Consider the following 24,968-nt stretch of genomic DNA (forward strand, 5'->3'; position numbering starts at 1 on the left):
GTCTAGAAGGCATTAAATGAGTAATTTTCGGAATTACGAAAAAATCTAGTTTACGACTGTATGTGTTTCCTCAAATTAAAAATAACCACACTTATTTTTTACTTCACCGTTGTTGAAATCCCAGATAAACATCCTACTGATACGTTTACATTTTCTCTTTGCAAATAAAGCTTCTCAGCTAATTCCGATGAACAAAGATGAATCATATTTCCACTGTCAAGCAAAGTTCTGGCTGGAAATATTTCTCTTCCATTTCCCTTAATATAAACAATCGCTGTCGATAGTAGGACTCTATTAACTGCATTACAATTTTTATTTACATTAGCTGTCATAAAACACTCGCTATCCTTATTTATAAATGGCTTTGCGTGAGGGTTCAGTTTCGCTACTTCCGTAGACGAACTGGCGTCTGACTTTTGATCCGACAGAGAGGCGATTTCGCAACTCTCTCTATTTTGGGAAATCGAAACTTTTTCTCGCTCATAACACAGTAACGAATTGTGCTTTTTTCTGCATAGCCTGCAAGAGTAATTTGAAGGGCAATTTCTCACTCCATGATTTCCAAAACAGCAGAAACATAAGTTGTGCTTTTTAACATACTCGACTCTATCCTTTAAGCTGAATTTTTGAAATTTAGGGCACTTAAATAATTTATGATCCACATTACACAGTTTACAAATTAAAGCACGTTTTTCAGTCACACATGAAACCATTGAAGAAACCTTTGATTGACTTACTGAAGCTTTTGATTTAGACATTACTGGAATTCTAGAAGCGTTTAATGTCTTCGCGTGATCCTTTAGAAATTTTAATAACTCTGTAATGTTCGGTATTTTTTCTTTCTTTAAATTCCTTTCCCACCATAACTTAGTATTCTGATCAAGTTTCTGGCTAAGAATAAAGGCAAATATAGCGGATGAAACCCCATCTAACTTTTGTTCTAAACATTCTAACGATCTTACAACTTCACTTGTAACATCAATTAAATTTAGAATCGCAGAAGCTGACTCGTTTTGAATAACGGGGATACTAATAAATCTTTTAAGATGAGCATACACTTGTTCTCTAGGATTCGAGTATCTTTCTTCAAGGAGAGACCACGTTAACTTATAATTATTATCCGTTATAGCTATCGTTTGGATAATTCTAAAAGCATCTCCTTTCAGTGCTGATTTTAAATACTGCAATTTTACAGTATCTGATAAATTTGGGTTTTGATCAATACTCGCTTTAAAAATGTCCTTAAAGGAAAGCCAAGAATGCATTTCTCCTGAAAATGTCGGTAACGAAATCTTAGGTAAACGCACAACAGTATTTTCAGAAATTACTGCATTTTCTACTTTATTTTCTTTAACAACGTTCGGCAATCTATAATTTATTTCAAATTCTATATCAATAATACTACTATTGATTTCATCTTGCTCACTGAAGATTTTTTCGATATTTTCTTCACTACTTAAATTGGTAATAGAATCAAAAATAATATCAAATTCATTTTGCAGATTGTTAAATTTAGTTTTTAACAATTCTAAATCACTAACACTTAAATCTGGCTCACAAAGTTTCTTTTGCAACTTCGATAAGATAGTTTTTTGAGTTCTCTTTTTAGTGAGAACATCTTTCAGTTTCGTAGCCATTTTCGCTTCACTTATCAATAACAAATTGTCACACAAACTTAATTCAGAATTTACTAAATGCAACAGTTAATAATGAATAGAGTTTCAAGGGTTTTTTACTTACCCCTTTCTTTCAGCAACTGGCTATAATCCACAAACGCAAATCCCATAGAAACAAATGGCAAACTCACTGTTTTACACTAGATTATTTACTTTTCTAATATCTCTGCGGCTCTACTGGACCACTCAAATGGTCCGGCGATTTTTAAGTGGACTGTAACTCTCAATTAAACTAATTTACAAACTACTTTGTAACATATCTTTATCTTTATTATACTAATTTTTGAGAGACGCTCAGGCTCCCACAATCACTCTCTGCTTCGCCACTGAAGCCAACTCCAAAGTAATTAACATTCTTTTTGTAAACAGTAACGATGGCAGCGCCATCTGGCTTCAGAGGGACTTAACATCAGGTATGAAGCAATTCAGAGTATCTGCCCTATAGGGCTAATACTTTTGCAACACCAGATAAGAAAACTTATATCAGGTAGGAATTTAAGGAGAGAAAGGGGAAGAAAAATAAATAATTATATAAATAAATAAATAAATAAACGATCATAAGAATTTAAAAAGGATATATATATATATATATTAGCAATTTTTTCCATATTCTAACATGTCAGCTAATGCATCAACAAAAAAAAAAAAAAAAAAAAAAAAAAAATCCCCCTTTTTTTTTTCCTTTTTGGCCCAAGGCCCAAGGCGATATTTTCCGGAGTACCTTTGCAACTTAATGCAATTACCTCCACAACTTCGTTAAGAAAACTGAAGTGATTAAGAATAAGCACTGGCTAAAGGGTAATGAAGGAAACCATTAAGGGTTTACGGGGAAAGAAGTGAATTAGGAGTCCACTCTAAGGACGAAAAGATTCTTTCTTCTTTCAACCTGTTTTACCAGATTGAAAGAGAGAGAGGTGATGATTGAAGGCGAATTCCTGAATGCATTGCATTAATGGAATCGGAAAGATCAGCCGGGAAACTTAATTTTCCAGGGCTTGGGAAAGGTAAATTAGGTAATACGGAAAACCGCAGTAATTGCTAATGCCTTGGGGATGGGCTGGGGGGGGGAGAGAGTCTTGCGACTAAAGCTCGGAGCAAGGGATGGTGGAACGAAAAGAAGGGGGGAAAAGGATTGAAGAGGCGAAAAAGTTCTCCTACCGCCCGTGGCGAGAGAAGAATAGGAGCAACTTTTGAAGCGGAAAGAACCGTGAAGAAAGTTAACTGTAGAAAAGACGGAGAAGTTTTAAGATAGTTAAAGGGATGGCAAGCGAGGAAAAGTGGATTAAAAAGGGGAGAAGAAATAAAAATAGAGACAGGATTAATCTGAATTACCTGATTGCAGATGATGACTGAAGATATGCAAGCTTGTACATTTGTGCAGTTTGCTGGAATCAAAAATACATATATAAAAGTGTTTTGAGTAGCATATGGGGGAGTTAGATTTTAAAGATTAGAATATTAATTTAAATTTTAATAATTAAACAGTTTAAGTTAAATAATTAAGTTAGATGATAAAATAATAAAGAAACGTTAATACTATTGCAAATCTGATTTTTAATTGTCTGGACCGTGTTTTATGAAAAGATGAGGTCTTGGCAAGTGGAGGAGCACGTTACCTATAGCAGCACGGATATAAAACCGAGAAACTAGGCCGAATTAGGTCCGGCGGGCATGTGGAAATATAGAAATAGTTAAGGGTCTTCCTTTTTGGCGTATGAAATATGTATGAAAATTTTTGAAAGGAGACTTCTTAGTAAAATGTTTTGTAAGAAGGTCACATAGGTTAAAAGGGTAGTGCAGTGATGGAAGTAAGTTTTAGATTTATAAGTTAGAATATAGTGTGTATTGTAAGAGAAAATTGTGTGTATTGTAAGAGAAAATTGTATGTATGAGATGTTTATTTGTAAAGATTTAGGATTTTGTTTCCAAAGGATGTGGATGTAAAAATAGTTTAGGAGTAGAAAGTCCTAGAAAATTTATAAAGTGACAGAATTTTATATATATATATATATATATATATAGTTACAAAAAGAGAAAAGAATTTGAAATCAAAGGGGCATGAAAACATGTAATAGTGTAATGTATATATTAGTGGGCCAAATATTGAGCAAGATAGGGGTTTTCATCTGCAGAGAACCCGTTGGCGCCGTTGCAATTTTTACTCGCCAAGGGATGAGCCGAGCCGTAAACGTGATTTTTAGTGTATGTAAATTCAAATTTGCAAACAAAACAAAATATTAGGCATATGGTAGTAAAATTCCCAGATAAAAGCAAGTAGATGTAAAACTAACCGGTTAAACGTGATATACGAAAATAAAGCTGTATTTTTCATAATATATTTCACAATTTATAACCTTCAACAGTAAACTAATTTTCTTCAGTAGGATTGTTAACAATACTAGAACTTTATACATTTTATTATTTTTCAAGGCTAATTTGAACTGTATTCCTTATACCAGCAGTGGTGTGCTAATTTTGATGACAATGAGATGCATCAAACTGCTCTGTCATCTTGGATAATCAATATTTTTAATTTCAATTTAATCAGCTATTTATGTCACACCTGCCATCCTCGGAAAGGTAATTTTAAGAAAAGCATTAACGATATAATATCTTGTAAACAATTTTACGCCATAAAAACTGGAGCCGTGAACCGGCATCTATCGACGAAAACTTCTTTAATTATACCGAAAATTTTTCTATCCATTCGTTGTTAAAAAAGAAAAGGAAAAAAAAAAAAAAAAAAAAAAAAAAAACAGAAAGATAAAGTGGAAAATCAGAAAAAATAATAATAAATAAGAGAAGAAGAATATAACTCTCCAAATGCGAACAACAATAGTGATAATTCAACAAAATGAACGCAAGAGGAATGGTTGCAACTTTCAAACAAGCGAATACGATGAATCCAATAGGTTACCAGGTTTGAGCTATTTTCGCCAAAGTTGGCGATGTTTACATTTTCCGGGTTCTCTGTGGAGATGCTTCCCATGATAGTATTGTGGTCAATCCCAGTGTAAAGACATGCCGAAAGAAGGTAAAATTATATATATATTTCTCCCCCCATTCACTTATTTATTCCTTCTTTTTTTTTTCTTCCCCCTCCTCTCCTTCCCTTTTTTTTTTTTTTTTTTCTTATCCTATCTTATATCATAGGGCCTGTGTTAAATAAAAAACATGGGAGATACTCTCCGCCTAAAGAGGCGAAACCAGAAGGCACCTATGTACTAAGATCAAAGCAAAATTTAGAACAAGCATCTGGAGAAAGCCGTTCGAACTGTGATGAGGGAAGTCTAGAGAGAGATGGTTTGGAAAAAGAAAGAAATGTGGGTTACGCCCACCCTAATATTTGGAAGTCCAGAGATTAAATATTAATTGATATTATTAACTGATACAATGGCAAATTAAACTTTAAGAAAGGTATAGTAACCCTGACAAAAGGTATTTCCTACAAGGAAAGCCACACCTGATCATATTTGCATTAGTTGGTAAGTAATAAGCAACGAAGTGGGTGGAGCTTAAGCAACTGATCGGAGGCAGAACCTTCCGTGAACTGACCTCGTTGACGGATGATGATATTGAAATTTGAATAGAAGTGTGAAAAATTTTTATTTTGTTAAGGGTGTATTATACGAAGATGTATTTTAAAATGTTATATAAATAAGACTCCTAGGAGGAATATCGTGCTATAGTAAGTGTCTATAGTTTTTAAATTCGAATAATAAAATAATAAATAAGTAGAAAATTAATTATAGTATTATAAGAATTTGCACAGATACAGTGTTGGGTAAAAAGCCTTCCTGAGTTTTCACCCCTTAGGGCTAATGCATTTGTAACACCAGATAGGAAAACTTATATGAGGTATATGTTCGGAATTTAAGGAGAGAAAGGAAAGATAATAAAATTTAAATAAATGGATAAATAAGTAAACAAATAAGAAATATATAAATATACAAATAATAATAATTATAAAAATTAAAATAAAGAAATTTTAATACTAGCAGTATTTCCGTCAGTTTCAGAACTTATCATTTCCTTCGTTGCCACATTTATAATTTATGGACTTGCTTGTCGCATTAGAAAATACATTCGTTTCCTCATCGACTTCAAAACTTTTCATTCCCTTCGCTATCGCATTAGAAAATACAGTCGTTTTCTCAGTTTTTCATTGATTCTACAACTTAATACAAATGTGACATTTCTGATACACTGCCTGATACTCAGTTTTTCATAAAAAAAAACATATTTAAACATTTTTATTGATTAAAAATACATATTTTGACAACATTTCATACCAGAAACAACGAAAATAAAACCGCTACCTATAGTAAAAATACATATTTTAACAACATACAAATAGGTCACATAGTAAAGTATTCAGGGTTTTCATATACATCGTAAATACAAAGTATACAAATAAAGATGACATCAAATAAATATTTTTAACATAAACAAATATTTGATTAAATGAAATACAAATACATAGCACGTACGCAGTAAAGTATTCACATGAAGATGCACTATATTAAGAGGAAGACTTCACCAAGCATTTAGAATTATGGGATATTATTTTTTCTAAAACAATTATTATTATAAACAATAAACATTTACACAACAGGAAAGAAAAAAAATTACAAGACATTTCATACGAAAAACCTGGTTAGGCAAAACATAAACAATGAACACTAAGAAGGAAAAAATTGTTTGGCAAATTGCTTTCATCATAAAAATATTCATATTACTTACAGACAGCTATTAATATTCATATTACTTATTACAAATCAAAAATATAATCTTGAATGAACTTACCTTCCAATAAAAACTATATTCTTTAGTTCAATATCCTACATTTGGGGGAATTAAAACATCAAACATCACATTCACCATCAAACATGCACCATCTTGCTACACCTGTCTGACCTGATCTGACCACTTTATCAGCTGAGGGGTCACTTCAGCACAATAGCATTGTTTTGAGGAATGAATTCTATTGGATCTTTCCCATTGCCACCCTCAAACAGATATTGAGGGATATTGTATTTCAATAGCTATTTATAGACAGTCAAAGTGGCAACAGTTGTATTTCCTCACTAAATGGCAACAGAGATTGATGGTTGCAGTGCATTACTTCAATGTGTTTGGATTCTGTGTTATATTATGTGTGACTTGATTTAGTGTAGAAATAAAATGTATAAAACTTTGTCGTTTTTTTTTTTTCGCATTTATGTAACTAAGTATTTTCAATGAAAGACAGCCATACCTAGATCAACCTACTTGGATAGTTATTTATGTTTACAGAATTTAAATATATATATGCAGATCTGCTGCAGCAAGCATTTCTTCTACTAAGTAGGGGTATTGCTTGTCTGAAAAGTTATTGTTTTAACATTTCTGAAATTCGCTATTGCATTGACAGTATTATTTAAAATTTAAGAATTATTAATTTCAGTATCTGATCTTTGTGAACATTTAGTTCTAAATTACTTACTTTGCGTCTTTACTGATAATTTTTCAGCAGCTAAATGCGCGAATACTAGGCGTGTGTGATATGAATTTAAGAACTACCGAGTTCAGTCAATTAATCAGTGTACACACACATCAGAAACTTAACAATATTTATTCAATGAATACTACTTCACTGTCCCGCAAAATAGAGTTCAATAAATTAACTAAGAAATAAAATTAAGTGATTTCATATAAACGAATTCTGCCAAACTACCTCAGAGCAAAGAAAAAACTATAGGCAATTGAAAAAGATGGAAAACAAAAAAAAAAAAAAAAAGAAGATTGCATTATGTTTTCTTTTCTACAGCTCAATAACTTAAAAATGTCACGAAACCAACTACGTAACCAACTACGTTTTCGGTATGTACAGCACTTACAGCTTCTTTAGGGATTTGGTTGTAACTGACAAGGGTTTGAAGTGGCTGAGATCTTCGGGCGCCAGTGAGGAGTTCCCCTGACTGGCTAATAGGTAGATTTCGCTTCGGGTAGCTTGGATGCAACCTGGATAGAACGCTCATTTGGAATAAAGGAGTTCTTGGTTCACAATATATTCATTCTTGCAGATTTTTCTACAGCACTTGTGCTTATCTATTCTGGCGAAGAAATGTTGAATTACCGTGTATGCATGTGCATGTACCGTGTACCTTTTATACATTCATATATTTAACTCTTCTTTTTTTTTACGGTAAGTATATCTACAATCATGAGCATATTTTGAATTTTTTTTCGTATACACAAGTAGTTACTCACTCTACTTGTGTACTCACAATAGGAGTGCATATATACAGTGAAACTATATGCCAGAAGTTTGTATAATGAAGCATTTCGCCAGTTGAAAGAGAAGGAATAAACAGTAAAATTAAATTTATCACCAGGTATTTCTCATCCATTTATCAGAATAAGAAGTATTTTTGTTTAATGTTTAATATACATAAGATAATTTTAATAAGAATAATATTCTGTAATTATGAATACTTGGTCATGAAATGCTTTTACTCAGTACAGTAGAATTTGATATAACAGGTTTAAATAATTTAGAGAAGAAACAAGAGGAATGACAATTGATGTTTCAACTATGAGTACGTAACAAATATTGCGAGGCTACGATTCTATTCGGATTCAAAACTCGGGATCTGATTGGCCAGACATAATAAGTACAGAGTTGATAAAAATGTCTGTCCAGGACCGTCGGCAGTCATCATTTCGTATACTCCACAAAATAATATCATCATGTCTGGTCGTGGAAAAGGTGGCAAAGTTAAGGGGAAGAGCAAGACTCGGTCCAGTCGTGCTGGTCTTCAGTTTCCTGTAGGTCGTATCCATCGTCTTCTGCGAAAGGGAAATTATGCAGAAAGAGTTGGTGTTGGAGCTCCAGTGTATCTTGCTGCAGTTTTAGAATATTTGGCAGCTGAGGTTCTTGAGTTGGCTGGTAATGCTGCTAGAGATAACAAGAAGACCAGAATAATTCCAAGACATCTGCAGCTGGTCATCAGAAACGACGAGGAGTTGAATAAATTACTCTCTGGCGTCACAATTGCACAAGGTGGAGTTCTACCCAATATCCAGGCTGTTCTACTTCCCCAAAAAACCGAAAAGAAAGCATAATTCCTACTTCCCCTAACGCTACCAAAAAAAAAGGCCCTTTTAAGGGCCAGAAAATGTACGAGGAAGAGAATGCTTAATTGCTTATACTGAAAATTGCAGCATACGTTGGTAAATAAATCTTTTCCATATAGATATTTAATTCAAAATTCGCACAAAGATGTGCTCCCAGGACATATTCGTATAAATTTTCATGTACATTATAAAACATTAACTCATGGGACTCAGAAAGAAAGGCTAATATTAAACTTTTGTGCGAAACTATATGTGAAGGGAGTTTAAAGCGCATCTGAGAAGTGGCGCCATCTTGATGTATACATTTGTACTGAAAAGTCGTTCGATTCTTAACTTTCGTAAGTTATTGCAACGCACAGTTCGGTGTTTTAAGCCCCTTTTCAGAAATTACAAATAATTTAATTAGATGGAATAATTGCTATCACAATAGATCTTTATTTAAAAGGATGATAATAAATGTAGATGTAAAGTAAAAAAATTAATGTACAAAAAAAGACGAAATACATGATAGCAAATATATTGAATCTTATTAAATTATTTGTATGGCCCTGAAAAGGGCCTTTTTTTGTTTACTTTTAACAAATTATGATTTTAAGCTCTCTCTCCTCGAATACGACGGGCCAGCTGAATGTCTTTGGGCATGATGGTGACTCTCTTGGCGTGAATAGCGCACAAGGTAGTATCTTCGAACAATCCTACGAGGTAAGCTTCGCTGGCTTCCTGAAGAGCCATAACTGCTGAGCTCTGAAATCGGAGATCGGTCTTAAAATCTTGAGCAATTTCTCTAACTAAGCGCTGGAAAGGCAATTTTCGAATAAACAATTCCGTTGATTTCTGATAACGACAAATTTCTCTCAAAGCAGCAGTACCTGGTCTGTAACGATGAGGTTTTTTAACACCTCCGGTTGCTGGTGCGCTTTTACGTGCAGCTATGGTGGCCAGCTGCTTCCTAGGAGCTTTACCTCCGGTACTTTTCCTTGCAGTCTGCTTAGTACGAGCTATATCGACAAGTCACGATTTCGTTAAAACGAGAAAATGTGCCCGCGAAATTTAGACCTGGCCTTTTTATCAATTTTGTTTCCAATCACGTGACTAAGGAGACCTATTGCAGACGAAAGATTTCTAAGCGCCACCTAGCATTATTGTATAACATTAAAGTAACTCAGAAATTTGATTCATTTCTGTGCAAAACTGTGAGCGAGATGTCCGAAGAAACCGTTGAGGAGAATCCCTACTTCTTAGTTTTCCTACGCAAGGGCGATAATGCCTACTTTCGTACGCTTTACGATACCCGTAATTGTCAACTGGATGAGCTTAGGCAAATCATCCAAACTGCTAAAGGCTAACGGAATCTCTGATGTACCCGTTCCTACGGAACGGTTAGAACTATATCTTACTTACGACAAAAATATCGAGAAACTACCAAAGAAGTTCAAAAAGCACGGATACAAGCTGAACTAGCAGATCTCTTATGCAAACTGCAAGCTAACCCTCAAAGCGATCACGCGATGAAGCAAGTTATTCGATTCTTCTTAGAAGAGGTGAAACGACCAGAATCAAGAGTGCAAATATCCGAAAATGGAATAATTACTTTCCCTCCCAAGCTTACACTCTCTAATGGTACTAAATACGGAAGTGAGCTATTGCTGCCACTCTGTCGTACTTTCAATATCCGAGATACAATGGACTACGAAGCCGCCATTCAAGCTATTCCTCTTATTGAAGAAGCACGTGACCACTTGAATGTTGCAATTCCCCTGATCAAGAAGCTCAATCCAGACCACTTAAAATTGGTGGAATCCGGACTTGCGGAAACTTAATATTCGCAACAAATTCAAGGAAGATATTACCTCAATCCAAGGAAAATGTGAAACTTATCTTTCAAGTATAGACCACCCAGAAGCGTGTCTATTTCGAAAACGAAAAAAACCGTTTCCTGTTCTTCGCCTCCCTAACATTGAAGAACCCTGCGAGCCTACGGATGCTGTTAAGGAAAACGAGTTCCCTACGCCGAAGAAGATTGCACGCCTCAAGAGCCCTGAACCTGCCCTGCAGCCGGAGTTAAGCAACCAATTTAATGCTCTAGCAAGGGAAGAAAACATGGATACGAACACTGCTGATAATACTGAAAAACCTACTCCTACTAATAGCTTGAGCAACGTCCCTCACGTTATGATAAATACTACGGATGAGCACCATCAAATTCTCGCGGCCATCAGTGAAAACACTGAAGCCAAGTTCCTAGGCAAATTCCACCACGACTGTCTTCGGGTTATTCCTGAAACATTGCAAGATTACAACCACATTGCGAACTTTTTAAATCAACGTTCCATTGGATTCTTCCTGGTGAAACACAAAAATGATAGACCTAGAAAAATTGTGATTAAAGGACTGCCCGTCAATACTGATGTTGAGAAAATTAAGCAAGCTCTGACGGATTTGAACTTTCAGGTGCATAAAATTGCACGGCTCAAAAATTTTCGTACCAAAGCACCCCTGCCTATTTTCCAAGTGCAACTGCGTAATACTCTGAATATTGATGAAGTTTACGATATCCAGCGACTCCTTCGATTTGCCGTGCAGGTCGAGAAGTATAAACCAAGATTCTCTGTGTATCAATGTTACAACTGCCAAAAAATTGGACATTCATCTGATAGCTGCAAACTCTTCCCCCCCAAATGTGTGAAATGTGCTACAAACCACATCTCTGCGGAATGTGATCTTAAGAAGACTGACGAACCCACCTGCAGTAACTGCTCAAAAAACCACGTTAGTTCCTATCGTGGTTGTGAGTATTTTCTGAAATTTACGAAAAATCCTCGTCCTTCCCATGCAAGACCAGGCGTGAGTTATGCTGACGCGGCTAAATCACAAATTCCTCTTGTACTACAAGCTCCTAAGGAAACTGATGCTACCCAGCCCCAACAGATACAAGACATCGGCTACCCCGTGAAAGAAAGTGATTTTAAACCTATACTGGACCTTATGAACATTTTCAAGCAGATGCAAGAAATTTTTAGTGACAACTGCATTAGAAAGTTTGTTACAGCTTTCAGAGAAAACCATCAACATCTTCAAGCAGCCCCTAGCAACCCTGAGAAACTTCTAATTCTGATGAACATTTTTCAATTAGCAAGTGACTAAACTTTCACCGTACAACTCTTTTTTCTCCAAGATCATGAAGCCTTATTGCGCAGTTAGCGCCGAAAAGTTAAGCAGCAGGGACGCGTATTTCCAAACCCTACCCCACTTTTCGAATTTTTGACGTCACCAAAATATCGACTAGTTTCACCTGGCAAGACGGCGTACCCAACTTTTGACTACTACGGCGCGTTTTCGAAAGAATTGTGGTGTTGATTAGTATGTTTAGGTGCTAATTGTGAGATTTTCGCAATTTAAATTATTATGAGTGGAAATTTAAGCAAAATATTTAGTGAATGGTTATTGTTTATTGCCGTAGTGTACTTGAGGAAAGAGGAGAATAATTCACTGCTGATGCATTAACAGTATGAAAAATTTGGAAGACTCGGCAATAAATGTGATGCATTCATCGCAAAATTCAGCGAAGCCAGTAAAACAAACGAGTGTTCGCAAAACTTATCCACATCTGAAGTCACTATACAAAAATTGTGTGATCTTTTGTGAAACAAAAATTGTGAAACTTTAGATCAAGGAATAAGAAAGAATTGCAGTGCCTCTGTGTGCTTAAAAACTACGAAGCATTCTGCAGACTTTTATGCCAAAATCAAGGTTGACAAATAGATTAATAAATTTTAATGTTTCTTTCAGTGTATATATTTCGAAAGTATTAAAATAACTTGGACAGTTGTTTAATTGCTTAAAACAGCAATAAAATTCATTTATAAAGATATATAAGGAACTTCGGTTGATCTTTACAATATGGTAACTGGTAGTTTGGCGACATTTTGGAGGCGATAAAGGTTACTACCTGGGACTTTGGTAATAATATGAGCAGTACTCAGTTCCGATTACGCATTATTTTGTGTGAGGGAAATGAGAGATCATGGGATATGTCATGTGATATTAATGGACGAATTACGGTTCTTTAATCGGAAAAGGGGGGGGGGAAATCGGGAAAAAATCTGGAAATTTTGTATTTGGCTTTATTCTGTGCTGTGTGAAAGAGTGTTCGTGAATTTTTGGATCCCATGGCCGTAACTAAAGTGAATTCGAAATGGGTATTTATGTATGTATTAATTTAATGTATGTGCTCATTTATATTTTAAGTAGTGTTTTTGAATTTAATTATATTTTAATTGAATGATAGTTATTTTGTGAATTTTATGTTTGTAGGAATTTGGTATACGTTTTAGTTGAAGTAAACGTGCATGGAAACAATTTAAATATCTGACACTAAGTATTTGTAATGGTTGCGGTATGAATTCGTTGGTGACGTGTATAATGTAATAGGTGATTTAGAGGTAAAAGTTTTTGGATATTTTATTTATTTTATATGTGGAAATGTTTATATTTGGAAAGTGTAAATACTTTTTCGCGATCAGGTAATTTCATATATGTTCTTTTTACCGGGTTTAAAGATTGAGAAAATTGTCATGTATTTTTGTGAAATTTTTGTAATTTATGAGAAAAAAGCAGTGTACATGGATATAGTGAAGAGTGTGCGCAATGCCATTTTTGTGCAATTCTGGGTTGTTTTTTTAAGTAAAAATAAGTCGGCGTGTACATGGTTTAGTGATATTTTAATTAAATGATAGTTATTTTGTGAATTTTATGTTCGTAGGAATTTGGTATACGTTTAAGTTGAAGTAAACGTGCATGGAAATAATTTAAATATCTGATACTAAGTATTTGTAATGCTTGCGGTATGAATTCGTTGGTGACGTGTATAATGTAATAGATGATTTAGAGGTAAAAGTTTTTGGATATTTTATTTATTTTATATGTGGAAATGTTCATATTTGGAAAGGGTATAAACTTTTTCGCGATCAGGTAATTTCATATGTTCTTTTTACCGGGTTTAAAGATTGAGAAAATTGTCATGTATTTTCGTGAAATTTTTCTAATTTATGAGAAAAAAGCAGTGTACATGGATATAGTGAAGAGTGTGCGCAATGCCATTTTTGTGCAATTCTGGGATGTTTTTTTAAGTAAAAATAAGTCGGCGTGTACATGGTTTATGTGTATGTGTTATTTTGAAAAACGCGTAAGGAGTATGGTATTGTGCACTTTTCCCAATTTTGCAGTGAATATTTGTCATGATTAAGCAGTTTTGTTAGAGAAAATTTCTAGCATAAGTGTAATTCGGCTAGTAGATTGTTGGAAGAAGTGTTCAGTAGATAAAAAGAAAAGAAACATGTCTTTACTTCGTGAAGACAAAATGGCGGCGGGAAAAAAAAAATAGAAGATTGCTGTAGGAGAGTTGGTCGCCAAATTTTCGCCAAAAAAACGCCAAGTTACCATAATGTAAAGATCAACAGGAACTTCATAATTATCAAAATATTTCATTGCTTTGGTGAAAAACTAAAATTACCTAACTTTTATAACATTAAGTATCTTCGTAACTGTAGTATTATGCTCTGTTTTATAACTTTATTCATTTGTTATACATTAAAACATTTTCTGTTTTATTTACTAAATGTGTAATCAATTATCAGGATAACTAAATGTGTTAAGAATTTCCATACATGCTTGTGCAGTGTGATTGCATGTTTGTGCAATGAACTTTGATTTTTCATGAACGAAAGAAATAGTCTCCAAATAAGTACTTTTTCGTTTTCCAGTTTATGTGTTTAGCTGTAAAAGTAAATTCACTTCAAGTATGTGTCTGTGCAATTTTGACGATGTAAATACTGAGTTGAGTTTTTACTGTAAAAAATATCCGGAAAGCTTTTGAAATTTTGGATAGTCAAGCATATAAAAAATAAAATAGTGTAATAAGTGAATGGAAGAATAAACTACTAATCTAAAATCATAAAAACAGTTCATCTTATTTGTATCAACTTGACTATCAAAAGCCAATATTTAATATTATGCACGATTTTGAAAAAAATGTATGCTGCTATCTTTGGAATATGATAACGAGTGATTTTTATAATGGTTGTTATGTGGATTAAGACTGCAAGTTGAGACTTTAAATATGAACAATAGTAATCTAAAGATTTGAAGTAGTAGTTTTATATCCAACAATCTCTGCCAAATAACTTCCATATTTTAAGTAATTAAAATATATATTTTTAACCACTTGTTATTAGTTTTATAAAGTACGTTCTATAATTTAAATTTTATTTACTTTCATCTATTTTTAATGTTTGCCATTATAAATTTCATACTATGTACTTTTTTAAGACTTCATAGTTGCTAATTAAACTTCCTTTACAATTTATTTAGTTATTTTATACATACATTTATATTTTATGTAAGAAAGGGATTTATGTGCAATAGATATACAGTGAAAATCATTTAACACAAAACTGAGGGGACTGAAATATTTTTTCGTGTTAAAAAATATTAAAAAAAACATATATTCAACAAAATTAAGCTTATTAGAGTACATTTTATTTACATATATATGTATATATGCATGTATTTAATAAATCAATGAAACAAAAACATCCACAAGAACTTCATGGAATTTAATACAAAATTTTCATGTTTTTTAAAAACAAAACATTTATTGAGTTTTGGGAAAATAATCTGATATTTTTCTTTCCATTGTCTTTTTTAGCATCAAATTGTTCAATGTCGAACATTTTGTTATTCATTTCACCATTGGAATGTGCGTCTAAATAACTATCCATACTTTTTATGATATTCCTCATTTCGGATGACGTGGGAACAGGAACTGCATTCATTCATTTTAGTTTCGTCATCAGAATCTGCATCAATGATATCTTTTTAGCTTTGAACAAACTCCAAAATAACTTTGTCTGCCATAATCGGGGCTGTACACACATTATCATAAACTACTGCAACAAATTCTTCCGATAGTACAGTAAGACAGTCCATTAATACAGAAACTTTCTCAAACATTTCATTAAGTGTCAGTTTAGTTTCAATATCCTACTTCTTCATTTCTTTCAGTGCCAAAGAATCTGATACTTTTGAGAATCGTGTGTAATGAAAATAATTTTCATTTATCCTTGGAGTCGCTGAATTCTATGCAGTGCAACATATGAGCCAAACTCACTAATTTTTACTCACACTGCCATGTACTCATCACTGAATTCCAAAGTTAACCGATGAGATATGAGATGTTTGTGTGGCGTTTGTAGACGTGGAAGGTGAAAGTAGCGTAGATAAACAAAACTGGCTCGTGTCGCAGGCTATTCCGAGGGTATTTCAAAGCCAAATTAGCCTCTTTTCTACGAAACACGTGAAACCGCCTCTCTTTTCATTTCACACCCCGCTTAAATCTCGCCTGCGATGCCAGTGTTTTCTGCATTTTGTTCATTTCCAGAAAGGATATCTTTTCGTGTTAAGCAATTTTTGTTTCATGTTAAGAGAAACAAAATGCATGAAAATACATAGTAGTTTGTTGGGACTGTTGCATTATTTCGCGTTCAACGTATTCCACTGTATACAGATGTGTTTGGACTATGTATATACAAATAATTTTTTAAAAGGAAAATTTATAATCCTTCCAAAACTTTTTGTGCATTATGCTGCTAACAATTGATCAGTAAATATATAAAGAAAGAAATTTAGAACCAATTTTTCAGAAAGAATAAAAATTGAAATTCAAATTAACTTGATAAAATCCTGTTTAGACTAGTAAAATCTTTTTAAACTAGAAGATATTTTTAATGATTTTACTTTCCCCTCCTCGTTTTCCTTTGCTACTGCTGTTTGATAAGAGGTTCTAGTAAAGTTTTGTGTTAAAATTATTTTGAACTTTCAAAGATTTTCCACTGCAGGATTTTAATTTTTTCTACATTTTTAAGGGCATGTTTTCATTTTTTTTTTTTTTTTAAGATTCTTTTTAATTTTTAAATTGGAAGGTATTTTTAATGATTTTTCTTCGCTTTGAGGATGACTAGAATTTTCGGGTGAACTATTAAGATAAAAAATATATTGAAATGGTTCATCAGCTGATTCTGGATACAGAAAAGCAAGGATTTTGTTTTAGATGGGGAAATGTAATTAAATTCAACATACCTCCTCTTGATGATATTATGTTAAAGTTGGTTGGATTCCTCACCTTTCTTGTTCTTTTATACTACTTTTTTGTTTTTTCTTGTGATGGTTTATTTTAACATGTTGACTGCCGTGGGGGTCACCGGTGACCGGCACTCGACTTGGCTACAGCGCCGTGGGTACCACCGGTAACGCGACAAACAGTAAAATACATAATTAGAATAAATATCGATACTGATAAATTTTTAAATAGTACCATTCTTACTGTATGGTTTGAAGAATAATAAATCGCAAAAATTTAAATTATAAATCACAAAAATGGTCTACAGATGTTTGGGGGTTGCTGGTGACTCCCAGCATGAAGCACAATTACATAACATTATTTTCTGTAGATAATATTTCGACATAATATATATCGCATAATAAAAATTTCAAGTTGCCGTCATGGGCAAATCACGTAAAAAAATGCGCGCGGCAGTCAACGTGTTAATTTTTACATTTTAAAGTATTCTTGTTCTACATTTATAAGATTTTATGAAGATCATTTGAACTTCAATTTTTAAGTCTTTGTGAAAAGTTGGTTCCAAATTTCTTTATATACTATATACAGTCAAAAGTCGTTAATCCGGACTCGTCGGGACTTCGGCGATTCCGGGTTATCGATTTTTCCGGTTTATAGATCATCAGTTTAAATCTCGTAAGATGGCATGCACAAATTCTAAAATTAAAAATATGAAACCGTATTTTAGGAAATAAAGAACAATTATGATCTAAAGGGTATCAAAATTTACAAAAAAAGAACCTTAATATTTATTTGTTTACTTTATTAAACATTTCTTTCAATGCAAGTTGTTTCGTTTTATGTGATAATACTTTCTCTTTAATTCTATAAAGACATAATTTCTTGTTCAGTTAAAAAGCTCCGCTGTTCAAGTCCCGTAATTGCTGTGCCGAGAATACCGACTAACTTGTCAATCGAAATTTTTTCGTTTTCACTAACCTCTCTGTCACCTTCTTCATGTCTTATCCATTTTTTGCAGCAATTCCACTTTTTGTTTGACGGACATCGAGACATTCTTTCGTTTTGTAGATCCTTTGGGAGCTCCAGAATCGGAAATTGACATAATCGAAAGTTCAAGTTTACTTTTATAAAATTGCTCTTACAGTGTGCAAAAAATAATAAGCTGCATCCAATTCGGAGATTAAGGAATAACGCAAGCATCAACATTAACTGAAATTGATAATTGTATAATTTTAGCTTATACCGTCCGTTATACGTTAAACGCGCACACGAAAACGTATTCTGCACTTGCGCACACGCATATGCGCGTGCGCGTAAACGTCTTACGCGCACGCGTAAACGCCTATGCGCATGTGTCAACGCGCATGCGCCGCGTTGACACAAAAAAAGTTTTTAGCTTTGAGGTCCGGATTATAGATCATTCCGTATTATGGGTGTCCGAATTAACGACTTTTGACTGTATAAGAACTCCTACACTCCTAGAAAAAACTAATTTATATATTTATTTATCCCACATTTTCATTTTGAAACATTTTAGTACATGCTTTTCCTCAATATTTTAAAAGTTGATTTTTTGTTGAACTGAAATATGTAATATGGAAAAATTCTATCAAAAAACATAACTCAGAATCGAAACAGGAGATAAATAGAGATAATAATAATGTGGGGTATTTGATTCTCTTCCCCTAATAGTCATTTGAAACATTTTAGCGTGTTTTTCCATTCAGCTGAAACAGTAAAAATATAGAAAATTCCCACAGAAACATAATTTGGCTGAGAAACAAAACAGGCCAAAAATTTGGTTGGCGTCAGGAAACTGATTGGTCTAAAACAGAGCTTCTTAAACGTTTTTTCAGTCGTGAACCTTTTTTATCATAGATTTTTTTTATGACCCCAAAATATTAACGAAAATTTTGTGGAACCCCATATTCCGAAAATCTGACATGTGCGTGAGTGAAACTGTCAATTTTTTCACATGTATTGTAAGATAATATTGCAGTTTTAGGTCACTATCTTTAATTTCTCATTTTTAAGACATAGAACAATATGAAAATTTTAATTAATTAACAGACGAAATGACAGCGTCACATGCAAAGCAAGTAAAATGAACATTTATATTATAAACAGAATGCGTTGAAACATTTTTGTTTTTCTCTTTGTCTGTATTGTCTTATCTTTATCTATTTTCAGATACATTGTGTAAAAACATTGGGTAATTGTAAAATTATTAAATTAAGTTTAAGAAATGCCAAAACTACTAAAGTTTTTTGCGACCCCTTGCTGTAGATGGGGGTTGTGATCTACAGTTTAAGAAAGTCTGGTCTAAAATAACGTTACAATATTTGATTTTGTTGGAACATTGAATAACTGAGGCCACAGCCAGTGCAGTTATGGCAGGTGTGCAAAATTTTGGAATTTACAGAAATATCGAGTAGCAAAATTTTTGGAATTAAGGAGTGGAAAAGTTTTTAGAATTTAGGACCCAAAGAGATTGCATAGCACAACAAAATGTACAGTCAAAAGTCGTTAATTCGGACACCCATAATCCGGACCTCAAAGCTACAAACTTTCTGCGCATGCGTCGCGTTGACGCATGCGCGTAAGACCTTTACCACTGCGAATTTGCATGTGCGCGTGCGCAAAATACGTTTACGAATGCGCGTTTAATGTATAACGGACGGGATAAGCTAAGCTAAAATTATCTAATTATCTATTTCCGTTAATGTTGCAGATTGCGTTGTTCCTTAATCTTCGAATTGGATCCGGATTATTATTTTTTGCAGACTGTTAGAGCAATTTTATAAAAGTAAGCTTGAACTTTCGATTATGTCAAATAGAATTTCCGATATATATTTGCTAATAAGTAAAGGATATACAAAGCGAAAGTATCTTTCGGAGTCCATTAAACAAAAAGTGGAGTTGCTGCAAAAAATGGATAAAAGTATATTCTTTGTTTATCTAAATTTTAACGTTTGTTTATCTTTAACGCGGCAGCGGCGTGCAATGAATTGGAAGTTGATCTATCCTTATCTTAAGGGCAGAGGTTTTTATTTTATTTGGCTTATAATTGCTTACTCAATGTAGTATTTCATCTCGTCTTTGATATGATTTAAATCAAATGCCTCTCGCTTCCGATAGCGAAGAAAGTGTCAGAGGTTATTGAAAACGAAAAAATTTCGATTGACAAATTAGTCTGTATTCTCGACACAGCAATTATAGGACTTGAACAGCGGAACTTTGTAACTGAACAAGAAATTATGTCTGTTTATAGAATTAAAGAGAATGTATTATAACATAAAAAACGAAGCAACTTAAATAACTTACATTGAAAGAAATGTTTAATAAAGTAAACAAATAAATATTAAGCTTTTTTTTGTAAATTTTGATAACCTTTAGATCATAATTGTTCTTTATTTCGTACATTACGGTTTCATATTTTTAATTTTATAATTTCTGCATCCCATTTTACCAGATTTAAACTGATGATCTATAATCCGGAAAAATCGATAATCCGGAATCGCCGAAGTCCCGACGATTCCGGATTAACGACTTTTGACTGTACCTGCCGAAGCTAGGACTCCAGTGCATGGTTATATTTTCGTAAGGAGTGTATGCCTGAATGCAGAGATGCATTTTGAGTCATCATCGCTAGGTCACCAGCCTACACAGCATTGTGTGATACATCATTCATGTAAATAAGAAATAAAATTGACTGCACTTTAATTAAATAACCTAACTCATTCCTTGTAAGTATTATGCAAGCGTATTGTAATTGTTGAATAAGAATACAACACTTGCTTTCTGTTCATCTGAAATGGGATAGATATTCTAGCAGTTATTCCAGCAGAAGTTTGAAGGAACGGATCATTCTGTATTTAGTTAGATAATCAAAATACACAAGCTATGAACATAACATATTAAACCATAATTCACTTTTCACATTGGACAGCCAATGTTTATCAATTTTCACATAAGTCGTATTTTCCCGTAAATTTGAAAATACTTCATTGCATGCTGTTCTGTTGAAGACAAATCATTTTTTTCCTCCCTTCAAAATGCAATTGATAACTTGTATTGTTTTTTTACAAAATTTTAACCTGGGAGTCATGAACAAATTTGTGGGGGGTCACCAAATTCAAAGAAATTTATTTGACAATAAAAGATATACGGAATTTGAAGAGAATTCTGGATGTTTTTTAACATTTGCCAGGAATTTTAAATTAAACATTTCCATATTTTAATTTTGATTTTATTGCTTTCCACTTGATTTATGTGTTATGTTTCATGATTTCCAAACAGCTCGAATCAAATTTCAAAGCAATTGCATATGCGCAGCTAAGATGTAGTTTTTTCGGCTATCTTAGTAGTGTCTTGCATGCAATTTGTAATTGTAATACGCATCATTTATAAACTATGTTTCTTATTTCTAATCAAATTTGTTGTCAAGTAAGCACATAACATTTCCTAAGCATTGGAAAATTCAGTAGTGTCTCGAAGGATAATAAAAACAGTTTTATTTTAGTTGCAATTTTGTTCATGATGGTTAAATGGCCCAAAATCTCTTGTGAACATTGGGTATTTCACAAGAGAAACGGGATGGATGGTCCAACATCAAATAAACTTAAGAGAAAAACTGTTAATGAAAATGCAAACAAAAATAAAACCATTGGCTCTCTTTCTACTTCTAAAAGAAAAAAAAAACGAGTAAATATCAAGAAGAGTTTATTTTATACTGTTTTACATGTTGCATTATCAATGGAAAATGAATACCCATTGTGTGTTAAATGCAGTGGAAACTTGGCACATGGAAAGCATGAAACCTGCAAAATTAAAAACACATTTAGAAACGGTACTTTTACCGTTTTGCCGCCGCAAAAAATAAAGACGCCAACAATGGTACAACTGATGCCAAACGGAATATCTTCTCTGCCAACCTTCAACGCCTCATTTTCAAAACAAGTCGCAGCGATTTCTTATCAGATTGATTGTTTCTTTCAATACTGGCATACAACTACATAGAATATTTACAAGATAATTAAAATTTATGACCCAAGACCATTCACGGTAATTAAGACAATTAGACTGCAATCACACCACTCACCCAAAGGCAAAATAAAGGGTTAAATTCATCAATTCTAATTAGAATGCAGTAGCGAAGTAAAGCACTGCGGTTTTACATAATTTCTGAGTAAGCTATTTGTACGAATTGAAATAATTCTTGCATTTAAACTTGTATTCCAAATTAAGATTTAACTTGAAATTAATGTAATAATTACTGAGAGAATTATATTTTTGTAGCGTAGTTTACGTGAGATGAGATCACGTGGTGTCACGTGATACGAACCGGCGAATCAGGATGTTGAACCATGAAAATATAGTAAATTCTTAATGTCTTTTTACAAACTTATTATCTTTATTTATTGGCTTTTTACAAAATTTTAAAAGATATTAAAATGTTTATGCCATCAAAATAAAAAATTCTTAGAACTAACGTTTGCTAAAATTTTTTATGTGAATATTGTATGTTGTCACCAACAAAGTCTGCTTGGCGCGATATGCGCCAGTGAAACGGAAAAGGTACCTCAGAAACTAAACATAAAGATTAAGTAAATAAATCTGAAGAATTTTTTTAAGGAATGAGCCGAGAGTATGAAAAATTAAAATGTAATTTTGAGAAAATATACAACAGTTCCTGAGAATGATTTACAAGCATCCTTAAAAGTTTCATATTTAATTGCAAAAAATTTAAAACCTCATACAATTGGAGAATCACTCATTCTTCCTTCAGCAATTAAAATAACATCATTTATGTATGCAGAAAAATATAGTAACGATTTAAAAACAATAGCATTAAAAAAAGATACCGTTTCTCACCAAATTTTTGTCATATCAGACACTATAGAATGCAAAATCCAGTCTTTACTATAAAACTTGATGAAACTACTGACATTACTAAAATGTTTCAATTCATCGTTTATCTCAGATATGTTTTTGAAGACCATGCAGTAGAATATTTTTTATGTTATAATATTTGTGAAGGAAAAGCAACTGGAGAGAAAATATTTGAAATTATTAACAGACACTTTGAAACGAATAATCTTACCTAGACACACTGTGTCGCAGTTTGTACTAATGGAAGCTTTTAAAACTAAGCCAATACTTTGGCAAGGAGAATTGAACAGAAACATGCTTTTCAGAATTTACTAAAGAAAATAATACAGATTTCTTGTTTAAAACAACATATCATAAAATTGACAGAAAATTTTTTGAAAAATTTCCAAATAAGGAATTAGGTTGGATCTGTGACCCATTTTGCCTTTGGTATTTTCAATTCCAATGTATCTCTAAATGAAAAAGAACAATTAATTGATATTTTAAGTGACGGAATATTGTGTGTTAAGTCTCTACCTTGCCAAAAATTGGTAAAATCCTAGTATACGGTGCAGCCTTGGCGTGACTTTGAAAATTATCGCCAACACCAAAAATGATCCAAAGAACGTCTATATATATACTATACACACATAGTACATATACTATATACATAGTATATACTATGTTTAACTGTATATTTTCTTTGAATGACCGGTTAACTACTCATCGTATATGTCCTGCTTTTACTGCTCATCATAAAGTCGCCAAAAGTAGCCATTGGAAACTAATATGCCAATTTAGAAGGAATGAAAGTAAATTATTACGTTTCTTACATAAAATTGTACAATAAACTTTGAGCTTATATTTAAAACTTCTAAAATGCTTATGTTATATAAGCCCATTGCTTATGTATTGCTAAAATGCTTATGTTATATACCATTTTTCTGTTATATAAGCATTGAAAGTGGATTTCTCACTGAAATAGAAATAATTTTGCTATTGAATTAACATGGAGAACTTTTTTATTGAAATATTTTTTTCTCTGTGACATTAGTTGCATCTACTGCAAAATAAAGATTTAAGAACTGTTTTTAAAACATTTTGAATTCGTTGTCATATTGATCTATGAAGCACTAGATTGAGTTTTTATTATATTATTGACAAATATAGTTTTCAAACAATCAAAAAATTTTCACCGGAGATCATTATTTGTCAAATATGAATGTGTTTTCAAAGAGGAAATAAATAATACGTGATAAAAAGAAAATTAAGTTAGAACATTGAATATTTTACAATGATAAGGCAAAATCCAATGTGAAAGCTTATGCGAAGATTACGATAGTACCTAGAGTACTCAGCATTTCGTATAATCCTATAAGCAGATAATAATAATATTAAAATAAATTTTATCTGAATGAAGTTTTCTTATTACAGAAATAGTAAAATTATGCAATTACATAAACGAATTACATAAACGTCAAAAATTCGAAAAGGGGGGTAGGGTTTGGAAACATGCAGCAGGGACAGGACTTTGGTGGGTGACCACCTGAGAACTCTCCCGTGCTCCGCCCACCTCGCTCTCTATTCGTGCGTTCCGGAGTACCGCGGCTACTGGTTGGCGGATAACTTGTCCTCGGCGACTTACTTCCAGAAAACGTTTTCAGTCATGTAATACTGCTAAGGCATGTTATTTCTCCCAGCCCATCCTACATCTTTTGTTTCTTTTATCATGCTTTGTTTTCTCCTTCTAGGAACTACCAATGCTATGGTAAATCAGAAGCTCGAAAATCGCCCTCACATGTTATTCAGGGATAGCGCATCCGCGCGGGGGCCCGTTTATTGCGAACTGCGTTCGCCTGAGTCGTCTGTTTGGAGCTGATACACAAAGGAAGCCACAAGCAATGAGCAATTTCAAGTATTTTTAATGCTTTAAACTGATGAAAAATTAAGATTTATTGATTTAAAAGCACTTATTTATAGAAATTTGATTTAGTTTAGATGAAAGAAAAGTACTTATCTTAAAATTCCAGGCTTTTGTAGTATATCCTTACATTGTCCACTGTTTTATTCTCGTCAACATCGGAGCCGAAATTCATTGGAATAATATAGTTGTTATAGAAAAAAACATTGTTTCAAAGTAATTTAATTGATAATCACCAAGAGGA

At 33.0% G+C, this 24,968-nt stretch overlaps 2 protein-coding genes across 2 annotated transcripts; one reads left to right on the forward strand and one right to left on the reverse strand.

Annotated features, from left to right (window-relative positions):
* The first annotated feature begins 8,374 nt into the window (after positions 1-8,374).
* LOC118179573 (histone H2A) lies at positions 8,375-8,828 on the forward strand. The gene has a single exon (XM_035348750.2). The coding sequence runs from the start codon at positions 8,409-8,411 to the stop codon at positions 8,781-8,783; it is 375 nt and encodes a 124-aa protein (XP_035204641.2). The 5' UTR covers positions 8,375-8,408; the 3' UTR covers positions 8,784-8,828.
* Positions 8,829-9,386: 558 nt separating this feature from the next.
* On the reverse strand, positions 9,387-9,935 carry LOC146998594 (histone H3-like). Its single transcript, XM_085810228.1, has 2 exons — positions 9,929-9,935; positions 9,387-9,793 (listed from the first exon to the last, which is right to left on the reverse strand). The coding sequence occupies exons 1-2, from the start codon at positions 9,933-9,935 to the stop codon at positions 9,387-9,389; spliced, it is 414 nt and encodes a 137-aa protein (XP_085666354.1).
* Between the last annotated feature and the right edge of the window lie 15,033 nt (positions 9,936-24,968).

This window comes from Stegodyphus dumicola, chromosome 2 (assembly GCF_044657685.1).
Source record: "Stegodyphus dumicola isolate Sdum_Otavi_A_Nest chromosome 2, ASM4465768v1".
In the NCBI taxonomy this organism is placed as follows: Eukaryota; Metazoa; Arthropoda; class Arachnida; order Araneae; family Eresidae; genus Stegodyphus; species Stegodyphus dumicola.